Genomic DNA, 21059 nt, shown 5'->3' with positions numbered 1-21059 from the left:
CTCTCTGACCACGAGTCTCACAGGTCAATCCTTCGAACGCATACAAAGACCCACTCCATCCACTCACCATCTCTAATGAGGCCACCCCAAACTAGACACAGCAGAGTCGACACTAACCAAGACACAGCATGATCAAGAAGTGGGATGGGGGACAGGCTCACATGTCTGGGGCTCATGGGGGATTCTAGAGACACATGTGAGCCTGCACCCCTTTGCTGGCGCTGCCAAGCTTTGGTGGGATGGCAATGGGATGACAGTGAGCTTTCTCAAAGGAACAACCTCGACTGTGCCCCCTCTGCTCCTGACTGCCACCGTCCCCAGTCTGTCCCCTCTAGGCTGTGTTAACGCCACGTCCACCTCCCTGCTCACGCTATTTCCCAGTCCTTTTTTGTTTAACCTAGTCCCAATCATCTTTACAAAAACTGGCTCAGTTGCCCACTTGTCTCTGAAGTCTGTCAGCTGGCTTTAATCATTGTCCTGTCTGAATCCCCGAGTCCACAGCACACACACAGAGCCCATGTGCACACAGTACACACAATCTCACACGCACACTGAATTCCTGAGTCCACAGCACCCTCACACACATGCACATAAACATGCACACTCGCACACTCTCATATGCACAAACATACTGAATTCCTGAGTTCACACCACACAGTCACTCACACACACACTGAATTCCAGAGTCCACAGCACACACACAGAGTACACATACATGCAAATGCACACACACAGAGCACACATGCACACAGTACACACAATCACACTGAATTCAAATCCACAGCACCCTCACACACACGTGCACACAAACATGCACACTCACACACAGAATTCCCAAGTCCACAGCACACATGCACCCACATACTGTCTCTCTCACAAACACACATTGTCACTCACACACACACTGAATTCCCGAGTCCACAGCACACATGCACCCACACACTGTCTCTCTCACACACACACACTGTCACTCACACACACTGAATTCCTGAGTCCACAGCATAAATACACCCACACACTGTCTCTCTCACACACATACACTGAACTCCTGAGTCCACAGCAAACACACACACACACCCACTCACTCTTGCTCAGCTTTGCTTTACTGTTCTCAGTCTACCCAGGTAAACTCCAGGCTTTTGGGATAAGGAAAGGTGTGTGCAATCCACCTCTTCCCAACCCCACAAAGCACAGCTGAGGGCTGAGCACGTAACAGAAGGGGCATCTACGTGGCTACTGACTACCCCCTTTAGCTCTCTGCCCTTCCGAGGCCAGAGGACTGACGACTTCCCGCCACACTAACTCATGGCTGCTACACAGAGCCCAGAAGCAGAGTCTGGGCTGTGCTGCAGCACACGGTGGGCAGGCAGCATCTCTGCTGTCACGGTGATGTGACTGTGCTGCTGGAGAGCAGGACTGCCAGCACTCTGGCCTAAACACAAGTGCTGAAGCTTGCCCAACAGGGTGGTGTCTGGTGGGTTAGATGACGCAAGATGGTGCAGCTCTCAAGCTGGGATGAGAGCCCTCACCCCATCTCTGGGACCTGGGAAGACACAGCACGAAGGCAGCCGCCTGCAAGTCAGGACAGTCCTCGCTGGAGCCACCCGTGCTGGCATCCTGGCCACACACTTCAGCCTCCAGACTGCTGGCAAATGCAGCCATCTGAGCTATTTCATTACAACAGGTCAGGCCAACAGCATTCCACAACAAAGGTAATGTTATCTCAAAACTCTGAACTTCAAAACTCCCTACACACCAATGAAAATGAAAAACATTCTGAATTTCTCTTGGCAACCTGAAACAGTAGTGATAGTAACAGCAACACATTCCAACAAAGGCTACCATGAAGTGCCAGGCCCTTGTTATCTAGCCATAATCGTCATGTCAACCCTACTGATCTTACCAGGTCAAACAATCAGTGCAAGCGAAGAGGTAGTGCTCTAACCAGAGTTGCAGAGTTCTGAAGTTGTCACCCTGTCTGCCTTACTGACTTCACACCTTCACCTCTACTGCCACTCCACTCTAACCAAGGAGCTGTGGAACTGTGAACCACCAGCAGACTGCAGTCCTTGGGGATAGTCAATTGATATATTTATATATATATATATGTTGGCAGTGAAAAACTGGGCAAATGGAGACTCTAGGATGGACTATATCAATCAGTGGATTCTTCAAGGACCTCATCATGCTTGGAGTGGCAAGACTGGCAGCAATTCGCAGAATCAAGATGGCGGAATAGGGTAAGGACAGGTTTATGCAGACGGAAAAACATTTAATCAGGATGAAGCAGAGAGGACATATTTCAGGAAATAGGAAGCGACAGAACAACAGCAGAGGGGTACCTAGAGACTGACAGACACAGGAAGGCAGCGGACACAACGATGTGGTGTTGCAGAGACTGATACTCCAGCATGGCGATCTAAACTCCAACAGCATCCGGAACTCCACCAGCAACCAGATGGGAAGGGACCCAGACAAAGAACTGTCCGTCCAGCTGGTCCGTTTGATTTGACCAGGAACAGAGACAGAGCAGCAGATCTCAGATGCGCAGTGCGAGAACAGAGGGGATTTCACAGCCCAGTCAGCCCCCTAGAGCTGAATTGGGTGCCATTTTGCGTAAGGAGGAAAGGGCGAGGGAGAGGACTGAGCATGCGCTGAGCTGGGAGTGAGCTCATTTCTGTCTCAGTGAACTGCAACGACATGGCATTCTATAGATTCCACCCAGGACAGGTCTGGGTAGCCCTCAAATCTGATGGCCAGCAGATCAAGAACTGTAGTGGTTGTATATCAGGCACCATTTTGGGCACTGTGGCAATAGCTTTGGGACTGCAAGTGACAATAGTGAACTGCGCATGTGCTGATCTCGTAAGAACTTGCTGAGGCCCGTAATTGCACTGGTCGCACAGGAAAATAATACTGACTCTGGCAGCACCGGTCAAAATAGGTCTGTGAGGCACCCAGACCTAAAGTCCAACAGGTTCCCGCAAGATCAACGCCACCAACAACCTAATTATATAGGACACCTGGTGTCTCTCTAATCCTGGGACCTGCTCCAACCAGAAGTGGGAGAAAGGTTGCAGTGACAACAGTGCAGCCTCAGCACAGTATCACAGGAGGTGGAGAGTGGTGAGCCAAGAGCTGGGGCTGTGGAGACCACGGTGGAAATCTGACGTAAGAACCCAGACCTGGAACTCGCTGGAGGTTGTGGCTGCAAGGAAAAAGTTGTGTACCAACCGCAATAAGTAAAATCACATTGTAGACCTGTGGGTTACACAGCTTAGAAACCTGCCCCAAGGAATTCAAGACTGCTAACCACAAGTGCAATGACAAGAGCAAAAGAAGAGACAAAAGCACAATGAATACTACCAAAGACTCCCCTGCAAAGGATCAAACCAGATGCCAACCTCAGAGTTAACTGAGGAAGACATCGAGAAAATGGGGCACACAGAATCGATAAAACTCATTTTAAAGATTCTGATCAACAATGAGAGGCTCATGCAAGAGTTCAAAGAATTTAAGGAAGCAATAAAGCAAATCAAGGCTGGTATATCAGAAATTAAGAACACAGTAGAGCAAATTAAGAGTACAGTAGAAAGTCTCCAAAATAGAATGAAGAAAGCAGAAGAAAGAATCTCAGAATTGGGCGGTATTTCCTGTCATCAGGGGAAAGCAAACCAAAAGCTGGAAGCAGAGCTGGATCAGGCCAAAAAAAGTATTCAAGAGTTGCGGGCCTTGGAGACGGGGGCAAGTGACGCTCCTCATAGTGTGGCGGCTGTGTGGGGGTGCCCCTGCCGGGTCGGACCCAATGCTGGGGGCTCACGCCAAAGACACTGCCGCAAGGCAGTGAACGAGTCCTCGGCCTCCCCCAGGACCCAAGAGAGCTCTTTCCTCAGGGTAAGTGCGCCATGAGGGAACTTGGTTAAAATTCCTAGCTCCACCCAGCTGCTAATATCTTGTGGCTGGATGAGTTTGGGAGGGGTGCGGGCCTTGGAGACGGGGCAAGTGCCGCTCCTCACAGTGTGGCGGCTGTGGGGGGTGCCCCTGCAGGGTCGGACCCAATGCTGGGGGCTCATGCCAAAGACACTGCCGCAAGGCAGTGAAAGAGTCCCTTGGCCTCCCCAAGGGTGGCCAGTGCACCATGTGGTGCCAGGCTCTGCCTGCTGGCCGCCCGGCCAGGTAGCTCTGGGGTATTGGTTGTCTGAATCGCTGCTTAGGTAGCTCCAGGTTGATCCCACTGTGCTTCTGGGATCTCAGTCAATCCTTAACATTCCCAATGGCGGTAACTCTTCCTTTGAAGAAACTGGTAACGGAACAGAATGTACTGGGCATGAGTGAGCAAACATTAGCCTACAAGCAAAACTAGAAACCAGCATGGAGCACAGGTCATGTCGAGCCATGCTCTGGCACCTACTGGTCTATTTGAGTCAAGGACACTAAGCCACACTGTCTAAGGCAGAGGCCAGGACAAGTGAGGGACTGAGACAAGCTGAGCCACAGCAACCACTGGCAGGCGCATGATCTACGGCTAGGAACAGGCCCAGTTGGGGAGGTAAGGGGACACCTTAACTGGGTTGAGGTTCCCACCAAGGGGTGCGTGTGCTGGAATCGGGTTGCATTCTATCTAGGAAACAGTTGCAATCTCCCAAGGCACTAGTGTGGACTGGGATTGGATGCACCAGGCCAGGCCAGACCCCAACATCATCTGGTGTCCTGGAGAACCAGGGTGGATGTGGGACTGACTAGGCTGGGTCTCAACCCCTTACTGAGCCATGTGTGAGCTGTATGTGGGTATGGGCGAGCCATGGCTGGTCTGAAACATCCAACAACAAGAACCAGAATGGGGTGAAAGCAAGCCAGGAAAAGCCACTGTTCCTGCTAGGACAGGAGGTGAACTGAGTAGGGCTGGCTCAAGGACCCCCTGGTATGCGCAAAATCTGGCATTGGGAGAGGTTCTGATGGAGGAGCCTGGGCAACTCTTCTGGCAGGACACAGTCCCTGCAGGTAAGCGCAAGAAGCATGATAGGAAACAGCCCAGAATAGGCCATGGACAGTTTCCCACTGGCACACATTCAGCATGGGTCAGGGGCAGACCAGGCTGAATCAGTTCATGTCATACACTGGTAAATCCGATCACCAGAACAGAGTGTGGATCAGGCCGGGGCTGGTCGCGACAAAACCAGTGCACACTATGGAACACTAGGGTGAGGTTGACTGTACTGGATTTGACTGCAGCACCCAAACAGCACACGTGAGATCCAGGAAGGGAGGGGCAGAGCCGGCGTGGGGATTAAGGGGCTGGTCCCCTCACCAGACAGCTACTCCCACTGGAGAGCTCGGGCTGGGAAGGGGACAGACCAGACTAAGCAAGGCTGCAACACCTGTGCGCTGCACGTGGACTAGATCAGGGAAAAGCCAGGCTAGGCGGATGATTCCTGCTGGTGCAATCATAAATTAGAGTGGGTGAGGATGTTTGGGCCTAGCCACAGCATCAACTGGCAGAAGCTGGCACTGGGGACTAATTCTGTCAAGCCAAATCACAGAACCACCCGAAGAGTACATAAACCGGGACTGAGAGAGACCTGGGAGGGAAATAGTGGGTTCCCCCCTCTTGGGTCACTACTCCCGCGGGAGGGCATGAAAACTAAGACGGGGTCTGGGGTGGCTAGACAGAGAGGCACTCAACAACATCCGTGAGGGCTGGAGAGCTGAGTTGGTTAGATGGAACTAAGCTTTAATACCCACTGACAAGTACAAGAGCCAAATAGGATGTGGGACAGACTGGACTAGTCTGCTACACATACTGGCAAACCAGGGTAGGGGGCGGGCCTGGTGGGGGTTATTGTGGGTCGCCCCGACTAGGCTGCAGCTCTCACTGGTTGATGCAAGGGCCGAGTGTGTGCTGGGCAGAACCAGGCTGGACTGCAACACCCATTGGTTCCAGTGCAACTCGGGACTGAAAACAGAACCAACCCAGCAATTGAAACCACCAGCTGATCGAGGTGACGGACTGTGCCGGGCCCTGTGCTTGCTAGAACATACAAGAATCTGGTCTGGGAATACCTCAAAGTTTCTTTGGAGATCTCCCCAATCGAACTGCTGGACTCAGAACCCCAGCCAAGAAAAGACAGAGGACAGAGCAAGTCAATCAACCACCTCAGCTATATGTTGGCAGCAAAATACTGGACAAATGAAGACTCTATGATGGACTGTGTCAATCAATGGACCACCTCATCGAGTGAAACTGGCAGCGATTCATAACTGGAGAACTATTAAAACTATCTGAGCAAGGCTCTCAGAGCATACCCCACATCCGGGACTTGGGGTGGGTGGGAAACTGGGTGGGGCTTCTCCGTCAATACCCCCCTTTACCTCAGATACATGATGGAAACAATATGGACATAATAGTATTACCCACTTCCCTATACCCCTTGAACCTTTTTTTTTTTTTACTGTAATTAACTATGTAAAGATTGTCAACAAAAATACAATAAAAAAATTAAAAAAAAAGTATTCAAGAATTGAAAGACACTATTAAAAGACCAAATATAAGAGTTATGGGAGTCTCACAAGGTGCAGAAAGAGAAGCTGAGTTTGCAAATGTATTTAATGAAATAATAAAGGAAAATTTCCCTAATCTGGAGAAAGAATTGGGAAACAAGTTCCAGGAGGGGCACAGAACTCCCAAAAGGCTTGATCAAAAGCGATCTTCACCACGACATATGATAATCAAGCTCTCTTCAATTGAACATAAGGAAAAGATCCTTCAATGTGCACGTGAAAAAAATCAGTTGACATATAAAGGAATGCCAATTAAGTTCACAGGAGATCTCTCACAGGAAACTCTACAGGCAAGAAGAGAATGGAGTGACATATTCCAGATTCTAAAAGAAAAAAATTGTCGGCCTAGGATCACATATCCAGCAAAGCTTTCTTTTGGCTTTGAGAATGAAATCAAATTCTTCCACAGTAAAGAAAAGCTAAAAGAATTTGCCTCTTCCAAACCTGCCCTACAAATGATACTTCAAGAAGTTCTCTTGAGAGAAAAGAGGAATAGCACCTACCAAAACCAAAGGCAAATGGGAAGAACATCCCAGTAAAATGACAACAGAAGACTAAACCAATGAACAACCCATTCCTAAAATGACAGGACCAAAGTACCACCCATGTATATTAAACTCTGAATGTAAATGGCTTAAGCTCAATCAACGCCATAGATTAGTACACTGGATTAAAAAACAAATCCCATCTGCTTAATGTCTGGAGGAGACACACTTCAACAAAGATCAGCGGAAACTATATCACATGGGTTTTGTTGTTTTCTGTTGTTTTCATCTCTTCAAAACACTCTCTTCTGATTAAATCATTCAATGACTCGTAGATTATGCAGTGGCATCATTTTCTTCAAGAAGGTTCTTGATTTTCATTTCTTCAGCTACACATTAGTCATTTAATAGCATGTTATTTAACTTATTGATGTTGTTAAATTTTTTTTCTCCCGGATGTTGATTTTGTTTTGTGGCTGTTCATTTAAGGGGATGTATAGTAGCCGTGTAATGGAGACTGTCATATCTAGTAACATGTCATTTAACTTCAGGCATTGTCAATTTCTACTGTTCTTTTTATTGTTGATTTTGTATCATGACTTTTCATTTAAGGGGATGTATAGTAGCTGTGTAATGGAAACTGTCATATCTAGTAACATGTCATTTAACTTCATGGCATTGTCAATTTCCTCTTTTCTTTCTATTGTTGATTTTGAATAATGACTTTTCATTTAAGGAGATGTACAGTAGCTGTGAAATGGAGACTAACATTCAGATGTTAGGATGAAGGGTGGTATGCATTTCTACTTCCAGACATAGACGGACTTACAATGAAACTGTTTACTATATCTTGACAATAGGATTCTGGACTCTCTGCCATCATCTATGCCCGCAATGATGGACATATGACTGAGTATGAAGAACTATATGTTAGTAATGATACAGAGGAACTGGGGGGGGGAGGGGAGGGAATTGGGGAGGAGATAAGGGAATATGAAACTGTATTATAAAATAATAACAATAATAAGATTGGCAGCAATTCATAACTGTTGAACTATCAAAACCACTTGAGCAAGACCCTCAGAGCATGCCCACATCGGGGACCTGGGGTGGGTGGGAGACTGGGTGGGACTTCTCCCTTAATATCTCCCTTTACCTCAGATACACGAAGGAAACAATATGGAAATAATAGTCTTACCCACTCTCCTGAAGTCCTTGAACCTTTTTACCCTAACTATGTAAATATTGTTAAAAATATAATTAAAAAATATAAAAAGTTTTAAAAAATTGAGCCATATAGCTGGAAACTAAACATGTCAAAAAGTGGAAGTATAAATTGTATTTTTCATTACTTGTGCTATACAACCTGTTCTGAATCTTACGTAGTTGTTAACAGGATGGACAGAAATCCAATTCCTAGGTACATGTGCATCTGCAGGAAGTGAAATCAGTGGATAAGGAGACATCTGCACTCCCTCCATGCTCACTGTAGCATTACGCACAGCAGCCAAACCATGGCAACAACCGAAGAATCCATCAACGGATGAGTAAAGAAAACACAGTGTGCATTCACACACACACACACACACACACACACACTCACACACACACACACACATTACTTTTCAGTCTGTTGTTGTGACTACAGATAAACCCGAAGGGCACTGTCTTCAGGGTGACCCACAATTCAGGCAGGTCAAGACAAACACCTCCCCCCTTACCAATGTGTAATTTCAAAAAGCCAAAGTAGACAGTGATGACTTGGCAGCAAAAGACTGTGACCCAGGGACTTGCAGCTCAAAGGACACAGCTTCGGTTAGAAGGGCATAAGACATTCCAGAACTCTCCCATATGTCAGGGACCATCGTTGAGGCACCCTGTGTACGTGAGAACTGCCAACAACAGACCCTGAGTGTCCTCACCGCCAGAACGCTAAGAAGCAATGGATACTTTACATGGCCTGACACTGCCAATCTACCATGTACACATACAGCAAAACAGCATGTTGTACACTATACAGGAGTACCTACTAGATACTCTATTATCATTTTAAAATAAAATATCATAAAATAAAAATACTATACTATCATTTTAAAATAAATTTTTAGAAAATAAAAATTTGCTTGCCAATAGCACCCTGCAAAGCTCCTAATACAATCCACTGAAAACCTACACAAAACTCTGGTGCATTTCACGTTTTGTTGGGCTGAGGGGCCACAGATCTGAACAGACTCTTAAAAGACCCTATGGGCTCAACGGCCAAGCATCACAGATCTGCGCTAGGACCATCTTGATTCTCCACATGCAGCCCTGGGAGCTGAGCCCGATGCAGCAACAGCAGGGACATGGGAACAGCACCCTGGCTAGCTACCCAGGTTGTACCTTCCTGAGGATCTTACGGGTGGCTCTTGTAACTGCACAGCAGCAAAGGATGACTCTGAGAAGACTCCAACAGCACCCCCCCCCCGCCTACATGAACAGACTCACTCCCACGCACACCCGTGCTTGAAGTCCCACCCTCTGCCTACATGAACAGACTCACTCCCACGCACACCCGTGCTTGAAGTTCCCGCCTTCACCCAGCGGACAGGGCAGACCAAGGACAGAGAAGTGCTCCTGCTCCTCTCCCCTTCTCGATCTGCAACTGCCCCCTGACGCGCGCACACACACGTACACACATGGAAGAAGCTGTTCCAACTAACTCTCCAAAATACTGAGCTCTTGATCCTTCGACACAGAAGCGCTGACCGAAGTGGAGTCACAAAATAAAAAACCTTCAAATATGAAATGCTAGCCATGGATGTACATCTTGAGTTCTTCTTGCTTTGTAAATAATTGTAAAAGAATAAGGAAATCCATTCGGAACTTACCTTCTGACTGCAACCGACTTGGAGGTACAGTTGCTTGTTATAACAGGTATTAGCCTAGGGATATGTGTATGCTGTGAAAAAGAAGAAAAAACACTTTGTTGATATTTGAAAACCCAAATATTTGCAAAAACAAGAGAACAACTTCCTTACTAACCTACTTATCACAGAACACGTTGAACACAAACATTGACTTTAAAAAGAAAAAAGGGTAAAAACAAATAAATCATAAAAAGAAAAAAGGGATACAGTGGATATTCTAGAGGCCTTTATGAAGTTTACAAGACTGGACAAGACGATGGGACAAGGAGTCATCAAACCAGCACATTACAATAATGCTTCAATGGGATGTCTAATAATAGCGTTGGGTCTAACTATCTGAAGTAGGCAGTAAAGGAATAGTAAGGACTAAAAATTACACGATGTAATTAGATTTTCCCATCTTAGGTTCCTCAAGCACTGATGTTAAGCGCTTTCTCTGTGGAAAAAGCACCTGAAGGTGTAGAGAGGGTAACACAAAAAACACCGTTGAAGCTCTTATGTACTATAAGATTTCACTAGAAATTTGTATATACACTACTCAGGTCATTATTTCCATTTAAGTAAGTTAGTATCCAGAAAGCTAAAGTGAACATTTTGTTTCTGAGCCTATAGGCAATTAGTCAAATTCTGGGGTGCATGCAAACTATAAGCACGAACTCCTCAAACGGAATGACTGCAGTTAGCAGGGAGTTAGGCAGTGACATGAGAGAAACAAACTCAGAGGCAGAGGCTCAAACACTCAGAGCCAACAGTGAGGGCCAGACATGCAGCCTACTCATTAAAGCTGGTGTCCCACACTGCAATGCCTGGGTTCAATTCTCAGCTCCACCCTCAAGTCCAGCTTCCTGCTAATACAGAACTGACTCTGACAGCCCAAGTGACTGGGAACCTGATAACCATGTGGGACACCTAGGTCCCCAGCCTGGGGCCACTGCAGGCTTTTCGGGGAATCAACAAGTAGACAGGAGCCCATCTGTGTCCATCTCTGCCTGCTTCTCTAGTCATTAACCAGCAGTGACTCACCCATCAATGCCTCAATGACCACACGCCATACACCTGTTTCACATCAGAGACTATGAAAAGCTCACATGCTCTGTATATAGTCCAACGGAGAAAAGATAATTCTGTAAGTATAACATGATTCCCATTTCAAATAATCACTCCAGTGCAAACTGCCTCTACTCTTGCTTGCCAGCCACTGGTAAGAAAGCATGGATCAGCCACTAAATCAGGGGCGCTAGAATACACTTACCCGGATGATTAACCTAACAGCTACAACACCAGACGTGGCCATAATTTTGGCACTGTTTGGAATTAAATTAAAGATGGTTGGCATAATGGCTTCAGCTCCATGATCAAACTTGTTCCCCAGAACTGACGACAGATGCCTGCAAAAAGACGTGAAAGCTGGGCTGTAGTTACTGTGTGTCTTACAAATTACAAGAACATAAATCACCGGCTTAGAGCTTGCATTAAGGCTACCCGGCAAAACACCAACAGTTTAAGTACAGTACTTTAATAAAAATACATCCAATGGGCAAGCAGAGAGCTCGGCAAATAGCCATTAGCACAAGTTTTCCCTTAATCATTTACAACAGTTTCAAAACAGGATAAAATCGCTTATATACCATGAAAACGTGCCTTGATAATATACCCCGTGTTCTGCATTTTTAGCATCCAATACTCAGACTCGCCATCTGACTAACAGCTCGCTGCCTTCTGGCTGCGGCTGCTTTGATACCTGACATACATTCTAACACAGTGTCAGCTCTGCACAAAAGTTGAGCTAGGATAAAATGTTACTGAGGGACACCCCACTAGTTAATAGCTTCGGTATTCTTCTAGGGACAAATATTCTGATAAGCATGCTATATCCTCCCAGCAAAAAACAAGTTAAAACAATGAAAAACGACTTTACATACTTTCATTTCTCCATAGTAATACATGCTTCAAGTTTAAAACAGAGGCTGCAGAGCTATGCCACTGAATAAAACAAAGCTTAAAATCAGTCCTTTAGACAGCTGGGCACTGGCAGAGTGCCAACGGGCCTGGGTCTTGGAGACTAGTTTGCCCGCTTGGGAGCTGCCTCTGAAGCTCGGGGTGGGACTACCGAGTGGTGAGTGAGATCGCGGAGCATGGCAGTTCTTACCCCAGCGTGATACAAGCCTCCCGCACTACCTGAGACCGCAGGTCCTTAGCAGAGAGCTTAAACGCTCCATCCAAAAGACGCAAATGTTGAAAGAAGTTATCGTACTCAGCAGCACCAGCCAAAAGTAAAGATCTGATCTTTTTTAACTGATGGGATAGAGGAAATTAGAGATATAAAACCTTCACAATTCTTAACATAATATATACAAAACAGATACTACCAAACATCACAGTTCAATTGACATAGTAAGAGTTCTCTTAAGAGAATCTATGCAGTTAAATATTAGCTAACAGACTGCACAAATCTATACAGCGCAAGACCAAGTGATTTTTAGTAAGGTAGTATTGGTGATAAATACAATTTCTACAAAATGTTTTAAATTAGAAATGTCTAATTAATTAACTTCATGAAACTGACAAATAACTAAAAACCTCCATTTTGCTCTAATATATACTTCTCTTAATCTTCCATTCTGCCTTCTCCAATTCCAGGGAGAAGCATCCTTACATCACTTCTAATAACATCCTCGACTGGCGGGGCTGACTGTGAAATGGAACACAGTGGCAATGGCACCAGACCTCTTCTTGACAGCCAGCACACAGGGGACAGCTCTCCCGAGATAAGCAATCCTCCTCATGACACCCAGCCTACTTACTCTCTCAGTAACTCACATTAAAAAAACAGAGCAGACAAAACCTTCCAGCAAGCTGACAGCAAGAAAGCCTACTGAGAGGCATACAATGGGAGCACTACACAAGGCGCTTGCCTGGCAACCGCACAACTACATCAATTATGCTTAAGGTGAGAGCAGAGGACATCAGCAGCTGTTCCAGTCAGGTCTTTGTTTAACGGCAAAATGGAAAAAACAGGGACTGACATTTAAAATATCTGCTACCTAAAATGCATTAGGAAGAGCCTCTTGTTTCTAAGCAAGCATCTGCAGAGTGTGGACACAGCTAGGAAATGGTAACGGAGGAAGGCAGTGGCTTACAGCATTCACCCGCTGCTCCCAGTCATGCTTGTCATCAGATAAGATTTCCCTAATTTTGTTTATGGATTCCTCAAGGTCTCGGCTGGAGTAAATCTGCAAGCAAAATTAAGTTGTGATCAGTATTAGAAAATGAACAGAATAAACAAAGACTTTTTTTTACTATGAGGAGTCAAGAGTTATTAGTCAGTTAAAAATGCTTTTATTTTTTTTTTAATGGTTTGAAACAAATGAAGGCATCAAAACAACATATCAAAACTTAAGGGACACAGTTAAGGAAGTGCCAAGAGGAGAGTTCATTTTGATCAGTGCTTATGTCAAGAAATTAGGAAAGCACCATGTAAACAGGCTAACCTTACATCTGAAGGAGCTAGAAAAACAGCAAAACAATCCCAAGATTAGCAGGACAAAAGAAATCAGCAAAATAAGGGAGGAAATTAACCAAAAGGAGATGGGAAGAATAGTACATAAGATCAGAGGAAACGGACAAAATAGAGTCTTCAACTAATCACAGAAAGGAGGAAGAAGATACAAATCAATAGCATTAGAGACGAAAAAGGAAATAGAACAACAGATACCTTGAACATACACAGATAATCAGGAACTACTACAAGCAACTATACGCCAACAAATCAGAAGACCTAGAAAACACAGATAGATTTTTGGACACATATGACCTACCAAAATTGAATCATGAGGCAATTAATAATCTAAATTGTCCTAAAACCAGGAGAGAGATTGAATCACTAATTAAATTTCTCTCAATAAAGAAAAGCCCTAACCAAATGGTTTCATTGCAGAATTCTACCAAATGTTTCAAGAACTTACCATAATCCTCCACAAGCTATTCAAAACAATAGAAAGGGAGACAAAACCCTTCTACAAAGCCAACATAACCTCAATACCAAAGCCAGATATCCATGATGAACACAGATGCAAAAACTAACCAAGAGGATCCAATAGCACATCAGACAGATCATTCACCCGGACCAGGGGGGATTTACTCCTGGGACGCAGGGATAGGTTAATATACACAAGTCAACAGATGTAACACACCACCTCAACACAGTGAAAAATAAAAGCCAGATGATCATTTCAACAGATGCAGAAAGCATTTGATAAAACCCAATGCCACTTCATGCTAAAAACCCTAATTAACACAGGTTTAGAGGGAATTTTCTACAACACAATCAAAGCAATATACAAAAAAATCCAATGCCAGCATCACACAAATGGGGAAAGACTGGAAACCTTCCCACTAAGATCTGGAACTAGAAAAGGCTGTCCACTTTCATCACTGCTATATAACATAGTAATGGAAGTCCTCACTAGAGCAAAACAACAAAAAAAAAATTGAAGGAATTCAAATAGGAAACAAGGAATTAAAATTATCCTTGTTCACAAACAACTTGATTCTCTACATAGGAGAGCCAAAAGACTCAATCAAGAGACTACTGGAACTCATAAGAGTTTGGCAGAGGAGCAGGATACAAAATTAATGAACACAAATTGATGACCCCAGTATACTAACTCTATGGCTGAGCAGGAACTTGTAAGTACGGTCCCCTTTAAAATAGCAGAGAAGGGCCCAGTGTGATGGCTCAGGGGCTAAATCCTCACTTTGCAAGAGCCAGGATCCCACATGGGCAATACTTTGTTTCTCGGCTGCCCTGCTTCCCATCCAGCTCCCTGCCTGAGGCCTGGGAAAGCAGTCGAGGACGGCCCAAAGCCTTGGGACCCTGCACTCGCATGGGAGATCTGAAAGAAGCTCCTGGTTTTGGCTTCAGGTCAGTTCAGCCCCAGTCATTCATTCGAGGAGTGAAGCAGAGGATGGAAAAACTTTGTCTCTCCTTCCCTTCATAAATCATATCTGCCTTTTCAATAAAAATATCCTTAAAAATTAAAAATAATAGCAGAGAAGAATCTTAAACTGCTTGGATAAATGTAAAGATGTGGAACACCTCTATGATAAAAATTACAAAACATTGAAAAAAGAAATATAAGACATTAAAAGATGGAGAACTTCACCACGTTCCTGGATCAGCAGCAGCAAAATGTCCATATTACCAAAAGGTATATACAGATGCAATGCAATCCCAACCAAAATCCCCATAACACTGTTCTCAGAAATAGAAATGATGACACAAAGATTCATTTAGAAACACAAGAGACCATAAATAGCCAAAGTTATTCTTAAGAATAAAAATTAAGCTGGAGGAATCACAATTACAGGCCTCAAAACATACTACAGAGCAGTGATAACCTAAACAGTCTGGACTGGTACAGAAACAGAGAAGATCAATGGAACAGAATAGAAACACCAGAAGTCAACTCACACATGCACAATAACCTTCGGCAAAATAACTGAAAATAATCCAGGGAAAAAAGGCTGGTCTCTTTAACAAATACTTTGGGACAATTAGATAGCAGCCTGCAAAAGTAAGAAGCAGCTTACACAAAAATATGCTCTAAATGGAACAAGGACCAAAAGTTGCATCCAGAAACCATCTAACTACTAAAGGAAACCACTAGCAGGAAGCACTCTGCAAGACACGTGCATTGGGAAAGACTTCTAAGAGAGTCACCAAAAACACAGGCTGTCAAAACAAAAGATACACAAGTGGAACTACATCAAGCAAAGGAAATGAGTCACAAAGTGCAGAAGCAGCCAAAGAATGGGGGAGAATTTTGGCACACTACACGCCATTATCCAGGATTTACAAAGAGCTTCAGATACTTAGTGACAGCAAAACAAACCACCATGCGAAGAAACGGGCAGACAGTTTTCAAAAGAACAAATCCAATGGCTAACAGACAAATGAAAAGATGCTTTGGCTCCCTAACTATCAGGGAAATACAAATGAAAACTATATTGAAATTCACCTAACTCTAATAAGGAGATTGGCCTACATTCAGAACTCTACTAAACACGGGCAGGCATAGATGTGGAGAGAAAGGCACCCTCCTTCCCTGTGGGTGGGATTGTGGGATAGTGCTGCCACTATGGAAATCAGTATGGAGAGTGCTAAGAGAACTGAAAATAAACCTGCCACGACCCAGGTATCCCACTCCTAGGAATATACCCAAAGGAAGTACGCACATGAGAAAGGGATCAGCAATCCTGTTTACGGCAGCACAATCTACAGTAGCAAACAACCTAGATGCCCGTCCAAAGAGGAGCGGGCAAAGAAACTGCGGTACATCTACCCCATGGAATACTACTCAGCCTTTAAAAAGAATAAAACTTTACCATTTGCAACCAAATGGTCCCAACTAGAGACCATTATGCTCAGTGAAAAAAGTCAATCTCAAAAGGACAAATATCATGTTTTCTGATATAAGGCAACCTTCATGCAAAATACAAGATGAACAGACAATAGGTAAACATGTACATACACAAACTTATCTAGAGGAACTGTACAATGGATGCAAAAGTATCAAGTAGTATAAATATACTGCAATATACATCTCCAAAATAATAGACTCTCAATGAAACTGTTAATACATCTGAAGAGTAAGATGCTGAACTTTCTACCACTGTCTGTATCTACAGTCTCAAGATATACTTAAATACAAGAATGTTGGAACTGTGACTGCTGCCAAGGGTTGTGCTGCTGTAATAACTCAGGGGAAAAAGTGATGGGGAGGGTGCAAGGAGAAATCCCAGATCCTGTGGAACTGCATCATGAAAAACAAATCAAAACAAACAAAAAAGGTGGAGCCGCCAGGGCATGAACTGGCACCATACGGGATGCCCGTGCTGCAGGCAGGCGATTAGCCTGCTATACTGCTGAGGTGGCTCCATTCAGGTAAGCAAACCCATTAAACAAAAGCCACAGGCAGAAAGCCTGCATGAACCGTGGTCCTGTTGCCGCAGCTGAACTCTGGCCCTTTAGATCCCGCTGTGGGGCTCTGGACGGAACTCCTACAGCTTCACAGGTGCTCAGTGCCCTGTTGGGAAACATGCTGCTGCTGGGTGTCCCTTTGATCCCGCTGTGGGGCTCTGGACGGAACTCCTACAGCTTCACAGGTGCTCAGTGCCCTGTTGGGAAACATGCTGCTGCTGGGTGTCCCTTTGATCCCGCTGTGGGGCTCTGGACGGAACTCCTACAGCTTCACAGGTGCTCAGTGCCCTGTTGGGAAACATGCTGCTGCTGCTGGGTTTCTTCACTGTTTCTTCCCTGCCACTTCCCAAATACACAAGTGACAAACGGAATTTATAAAATTAGTGATGAAGAAAACAAATTATGCATGACTCCATTAAAAAACAAAAAGAAATACCTAAGGAAAATGTCTAGTCGGGTTTGTGAGAATCGGAATCGACCCTGTTGTGACTGCTGCGATGGGATAACATGGCCCTAAACACAGTCCCAGGCTGGATCCAACAGAAACCAGCAGGACAGCCCGTGTGCACATGTCACCGAGCACAGCAGTACTTCTACCATCGCGTGCCACATTCTCATGCCTCCCAATCTTGGGTCTATCACACAAAGAAGCATTGAGATGAACCTGAACCCCGGATGCCTGCTACTTGATCTATACGCACAGCAGCCATGGACAGCTCTCCTCACCACTGTGGCTGCCGCAGGTCCCCAGAGCCAGCCAGGATGGGAAGGAAAAAGAGCAGCGTCCCAATCTCCAACAGGAAACCTGAATGGGGCCAGCACTGGGGCACAGCAGGTAAAGCTACAGCCTATCATGCCATGGCCCCACAGAGCTGCTACACTTCTGATCTACCTCCCTGCTGGTGTCCTGGAAGAGCAGTGGGGATGGCCTACTGCTCGGGGCCTACACCCATGTGGGAACAGGCAAGGAGCTGCTGGCTCCTGGCTTCAGGCTGGCCAAGCTCTAGCCACTGCGGCTACTTGGAGAGTGGACCAGCGGGGAGAAGACCTCTCTTCTCTTTCTAATTCTGCCTTTCAAACAGATAAATCTTGAAGAACAAAGTGTGACAGTGTCCCAACTTTTATAATCTTTGCTTTATGTGTTAATAAGCACTCAAGTGAAACCTCACAGATGAACTAAGCTTTTATTAAACCACTCCCTGAATCTTTTCAGACAAAATATGAATTTGTTTCTAAAAAGACCACCATTCTCTCACTTACACGAGGCACTCCGATCTTTTCCTGTTATGTGGCCTGACCCCAAAATTAAAACAATCAGCTTCTCCAGTTCTCAGAGATCATCTTCCACCTTACGTGGTATCTTTCTTCCTGTTACACAGCACCCAGCACTCTCCAGAGCCCTATCTCTCACGGGGACCAGGCCTGGCAGACAGCTCCAACATGGGCCTAGTGAAGACCGAAAATGAACACCTGCTCCATCCTTGTTAATCATGCCCACATCCTCACTCACCTGCACAACAGGCACATCATCAAATGCTTTAATAAAGTCTTCTTCGTCAACAGCACCAGCACCTTCTTTTGCAGCTGTAAAAAAAATACATACTGATTTAAAAATGCAGACAACAGAACATTCACTGCAAAAGTCTGAACCTACACAAACAAATTACAGTTTGGAAGGCTCATAAGTCTTTTTATAAAATATTTTTCATTAGTGCAGAGTGCTGTATAACTGACAGGCACTTGGATGGCCTTGAGGCACTGCACACTAAGCTGCTGCTTAGACGGCCTGCCTTCCACACAGCAGTGGCCGGGAGGGAGGCCTGCCTCCACACAGCAGTGGTCATGAGGGAAACCTGCCCTCCACACAGCAGTGGCCATGAGGGAAACCTGCCCTCCACACAGCAGTGGCCATGAGGGAAACCTGCCCTCCACACAGCGGTGGCCAAGAGGGAAACCTGCCCTCCACACAGGGGTGGCCATGAGGGAAACCTGCCCTCCACACAGCGGTGGCCATGAGGGAAACCTGCCCTCCACACAGCAGAGGCCGGGAGGGAAACCTGCCTTCCACACAGCAGTGGCCGGGAGGGAGGCCTGCCTCCACACTGCAGTGGCCGGGAGGGAGGCCTGCCTTTCACACTGCAGTGGCCGGGAGGGAGGCCTGCCCTCCACACAGCAGTGGCCGGGAGGGAGGCCTGCCTCCACACAGCAGTGGCCATGAGGGAGGCCTGCCCTCCACACAGCAGTGGCCGGGAGGGAGGCCTGCCTCCACACAGCAGTAGCCATGAGGGAGGCCTGCCTCCACACAGCAGTGGCCATGAGGGAGGCCTGCCCTCCACACTGCAGTGGCCATGAGGGAGGCCTGCCTCCACACAGCAGTGGCCAGGAGGGAAACCTGCCCTCCACACAGCAGTGGCCGGGAGGGAGGCCTGCCTCAACACAGCAGTGGCCAGGAGGGAGGCCTGCCTCCACACTGCAGTAGCCATGAGGGAAGCCTGCACTCCACTGTGGATGTGCATTGTGGGAGGCAGCGGTAGTGGTCCATGTACACGGGTCCCTGCCTCCCGTTAGGAGAGCCAAACGGAGTTCCTGATTCTCAGCATCAGCTGGGCCAGTCAGTATTGGCTGCTGCGGACATTTACACAGTAAGCCAGTGGATAGAGGACTTCTATCACGCTACCCTACAAATATATACAAAGGAAGGAAAACTTAAAAAAAAAAAAAAAAGAAAAAGCAGCACAATAACTGTACAATACCATATAGGTTCAGTATAAGCCTACTTAAAGAGAATACTGCAAGAGATTTTTAATTTTTTTAATTTTTTCTGGATGTTTACATAGTTGATTAGGGTACGAAGGGTCAAGGGCGGAAAGTGGGTGAGGCCATTGTTTCCACATTCTCTTTTTTTCTTCCTGTATCTGGAGGGAAGGAGGGAGATAAGGAGAGAAGCCACACCCAGCCTCCCCCATCCCAGGCCCCAAGGTGGGGCAGGCCAAGTTAACACAGCAGCTCAGACTTCTACGCACTTCAAGCAGCTTCTGACGGACGACGGCAGTGACCGCCACAGCACCACAGAGCCTGGTCCCACTCACCTGACGACTTGGAGCCCAGTCTGCGCGTGGGAGCCGTGCCGACATTTCTCCGAGAGCCTGGCGGCGCCTTGGATGATGTGGAGCTGGCAGAGGAGGGCCTGTTACCATCTACAGAGTCTTCATCGTCGAAGTTCTTATCTGCACAGCAGGCAAGAAATCTGTTAGAAATGAGCACGGTGTCGTGTGAACATAAAGGGCAGCTGGCCTCACAGGTGACGTGGTGTCCTCCTACTCCAATGCAGGACATGTGTCACAACACCACCCAAGAGCAGTCACGTCCCCGTTTGGGATTTCCTCTGGCCCTACTTATTTTCATTGTAAAGGCAGCTCTATGGAAGAAAGCAGATAAAGACCTTCCCGTCCACTGGCTCAAGAGAACGCAAAAGCCAGAGCTGAGCCAATCCAAAGGCTGGAGCCAGGAACCTCTTCCAGGTCTCCCACAGGATACAGGCTTCCCTGCTGCTTTCCCAGGCCACTAGCAAGGAGCTGGATGGGAAGTGGAGCAGCTGGAACATGAACTGGCACCTGTGAGGGACCCTAGGCACGCAAGACAAGGATTTAGCTGCTAGGACATCATGCCGATTATTTTAACAATATGATTCTATGAAGTAATAGCTAAGATGAGAATATATAATTTATAGTCACTGCTTACTTCAGTTTTTCCTTATAATGATGTATTTGTCATAAACACCATTTAAACAGTTGGATAGTACTTTATAATTGGAAAATGCCACAACAGAAACACTCCTGTTAGATATATATCTTATCATTAGAAATAATTAGTATAACGAACATGCTTCTATATGCTTTTATCGAATTTCAAGCAATTAAAAAAGTGTTTAAAAGACTCCAACAGTAGCTGTATTATTGGCCCAAACAGCAAAGAAGTGCTGCCAAGCTTACCTTCAGACAGTAAGATAAAGGCACAGTTCTCCCGCCACCTCACCAGGAGTGCAAAGCAATGCCCATCCTGCTACACACTACCATCACTAAGCATTGTCACTTTTAAATTCAACTGATTTGATAGATGGGAACA

The 21059-nt window shown here is 45.9% G+C and overlaps 1 protein-coding gene across 18 annotated transcripts in view; it reads right to left on the bottom strand.

Moving 5' to 3' along the window:
• The window catches only part of CLASP1 (cytoplasmic linker associated protein 1), a 217155-nt gene that overhangs the window by 79179 nt on the left and 116917 nt on the right, over positions 1-21059 (bottom strand). For 17 of the 18 annotated variants that reach the window (XM_058664314.1, XM_058664322.1, XM_058664315.1 and 14 more), the window contains 6 exons: positions 20024-20161; positions 18445-18518; positions 13093-13185; positions 12102-12247; positions 11205-11340; positions 9914-9984 (listed from right to left, as the gene is read on the bottom strand). In XM_058664314.1, the coding sequence (XP_058520297.1) occupies positions 9914-9984; positions 11205-11340; positions 12102-12247; positions 13093-13185; positions 18445-18518; positions 20024-20161 (658 nt within the window). Of the gene's footprint in view, positions 1-9913; positions 9985-11204; positions 11341-12101; positions 12248-13092; positions 13186-18444; positions 18519-20023; positions 20162-21059 lie in introns of those variants that run through there. The other variant, XM_058664330.1, reaches the window with a different exon arrangement.

This window comes from Ochotona princeps, chromosome 5 (genome assembly GCF_030435755.1).
Source record: "Ochotona princeps isolate mOchPri1 chromosome 5, mOchPri1.hap1, whole genome shotgun sequence".
In the NCBI taxonomy this organism is placed as follows: domain Eukaryota; kingdom Metazoa; phylum Chordata; class Mammalia; order Lagomorpha; family Ochotonidae; genus Ochotona; species Ochotona princeps.
This window is presented reverse-complemented; position numbering and strand designations above follow the sequence as displayed.